This window comes from Ceratina calcarata, unplaced genomic scaffold (genome assembly GCF_001652005.2).
Source record: "Ceratina calcarata isolate Rehan_Ccalc_2016 unplaced genomic scaffold, ASM165200v1 scaffold671, whole genome shotgun sequence".
In the NCBI taxonomy this organism is placed as follows: Eukaryota; Metazoa; Arthropoda; class Insecta; order Hymenoptera; family Apidae; genus Ceratina; species Ceratina calcarata.
This window is the reverse complement of record NW_017177968.1, coordinates 1-2,485: the sequence shown is the minus strand read 5'-3', so window position 1 is coordinate 2,485 and position 2,485 is coordinate 1. Positions and strand designations below refer to the sequence as shown.

General features: G+C 35.7%; 1 protein-coding gene across 1 annotated transcript; it reads right to left on the bottom strand.

Moving 5' to 3' along the window:
- Positions 1 to 6: 6 nt before the first annotated feature.
- Positions 7 to 2,459, bottom strand: LOC108630092 (late secretory pathway protein AVL9 homolog; the record flags this gene model as incomplete). Its single annotated transcript, XM_018033156.2, has 6 exons — positions 7 to 353; positions 734 to 822; positions 913 to 1,301; positions 1,451 to 1,585; positions 1,673 to 2,186; positions 2,257 to 2,459. Coding segments are annotated over 6 exons (1,524 nt in total), but the record flags the coding sequence as incomplete, so codon positions are not given.
- Positions 2,460 to 2,485: the final 26 nt, after the last annotated feature.

Here is a 2,485-nt window from a genome sequence, read left to right as displayed (position 1 = left end):
ATATATATATATAACTAAACACTCGGTATATGTATATGAATTTTACTTGCTACTGAACTACTTAATGTCCCCTACTTCTGAACTAGAATTGAGGCTTTCAAAAGATTTGACACTCTTGTCAAATAAACTCTCTCAAAAATATGATCGAATCCCTTAAAATTAATTTGCAATCACTCCTACATCCGTACTACTAACTTGTTCATCGTCGATAACATTTTTATTAGTCAAGTTCGTAATTTCGTGCACAGTCGAAGTTTGATTGTCGGCAGTTTTTCCTTCCTCAACGGGTTGAACTGCGGTTAAAGTGGTCCACCAGTTAGAAAAGGCTCCCTTGGCTTGCGATAATGCACCACCTGATTAAAGTAAATAGCTAACTTGACAAAGCTATTTCTTTATTAGGTTTATCAATCAGTTTTCAATATACTGAAAATCAAAAGATTTCTGAGCATAAAGTAGAAAATTAAATTTTCGCCGTAAGAAATTGATAAGAAGATACAAGCTTGAAACATTAGTTTGAAACATTGAAAATTTTAATAATTGTCATTCATTACTATGAATTAATAATTTGAAAATGAAGGTGAATTTAAACTCTCTTAAACACGATGTAAATTAAATACATGGTTATTGCAGTCTTTTCTAACAAGTTCATACAAAAAGTACGTCACGTTGTAGTTTGGAAAATGAAACGTGTTATAGATCAATGTAAATTTGAATTATTGTATAGTAGACTTACCGACTGCCTTCCCGGTTGTTGCGACTGCTCTTCCGGTTGATGCCATTGCCTGATTCAATTTCCTACCGCTTTCCGTGTTCTGCATTGTACTAGAAAACAAATAAATTAATTTTACTTCACATCGTTGTATTGTATCGTAACGATATGATGCTAGGCAGTATGTCTAAGAATATAATTACTGTGATAATCGTAGTTTCATATCTTGAACCGATAATTGTCCCGCGAATGGATGTCCAGGTTCTATATTATTCATTTCCGGTTTCTCGCAACTGCACCACATTTTGTAATTGTTCGTAGAACGCCACGCGGTAATAAAAGCAGAATTATAATGATCGGATTGTCGGGTATCTTGTTGCATCGACGTCCTCAGCATGCTCAGCAAGTAAACTCGAAATTGGGTTCTTATCCATTCATCGCCACCTTCCCAGCCTACTCCGTCTAAAAATATGTCTTTTCGTGGTTCAGCAACGTGTCTCACTACGTAGTCCGCGAATCTTAGATCTTCTGTCGTTAAGTGTAACTGTCTCCGAAGTTCCGGGTCGCTCGTCTCTATCCGTGTATTCTCCACCTTCAATTGTTTAAGTAAAAACCGCGTTAAATCTATATAATCAAAGGATATTGTTATTCCAACTAATGTGAGTAGTTCTAATTAGTATATTAGTTATAGTAGTATAGTTGTATGAGCATTTCAACAAATAAATTTTGATTTTGGCTTACCTCTACAAGTACATCAATAAGCTGCTTTTTTTGTTTAAACAAAATGTTTGTTGCCCCCACTATGTAACCCCTAACATTGATATCTGCCAGCAGATCTAAATACGGTAGAGACAGGTACGGTAGACACAGGTAACCCTTGAATAAAGTTATATATATGACATATACAAGATTTGAACAAGATGGCCTACCTATCAATTCATGTAATTATTAATCGATCGATACCTTTGTAAATAGGTTCAAAGGCAGGCCGCACAATTCCGGATTAACGTGTGCAATCTGCGTTATATTATTTGTTAGCCGAGCATCAGAAAGAGCATCATTGCTCGTATCCCTCGGCAACGTGTCCCCAGTCGTATTCAACGTTATTGCATTTATACTTTGCGCCCTGTGCACATTGTTATCGTTCGTCTTCGCAGAGTACACTTCGGAATAAGATTCCGTGCATTCCTGCGCCGAGTCCACTTCTATTGGTTTCATAGTCAAATTCTCGTTCTCATTATTGTTTTTTTGCACTATTATATCCTTCAATTCGTCCATGCATTTACCCTCCATCGTCTCCACGGCCTTATTATCGTTTATGCAAACACTATCTCTGTCTGAATTACCATTAATGTGTTCCTTTGTTGAAATATTGTTATGTTGTATGTGATTCGTGGATGAAATATTGTTGTCGAAACTGTTTATGGATAGTTCATCTTCGTCGAATGATGGAATGGGTGACATAGGCCTTGACGGTCTAGAAAAGGACAATTTTACTTTGACTTAATAATAATTTTAAATACTTAAATAATATAATCATACACTACCTGACACAAGCTGCCTGTTGTAAACCATGCTCTATCATTCCAGGATACAGTGATAATAAAGTTAATATGGCAGAACACAGTGGTTGAACAGGAGATTGGTAGAAGACTACTTTTTTTTCTAGCAATAACAATTTAAACAATAGGAGAACTTTGTGACGAAATTGTAGTATAAAATCTCTCGCCGATAATCCTGTAAACGGTAATCACATTTATAACAATATATTTAATG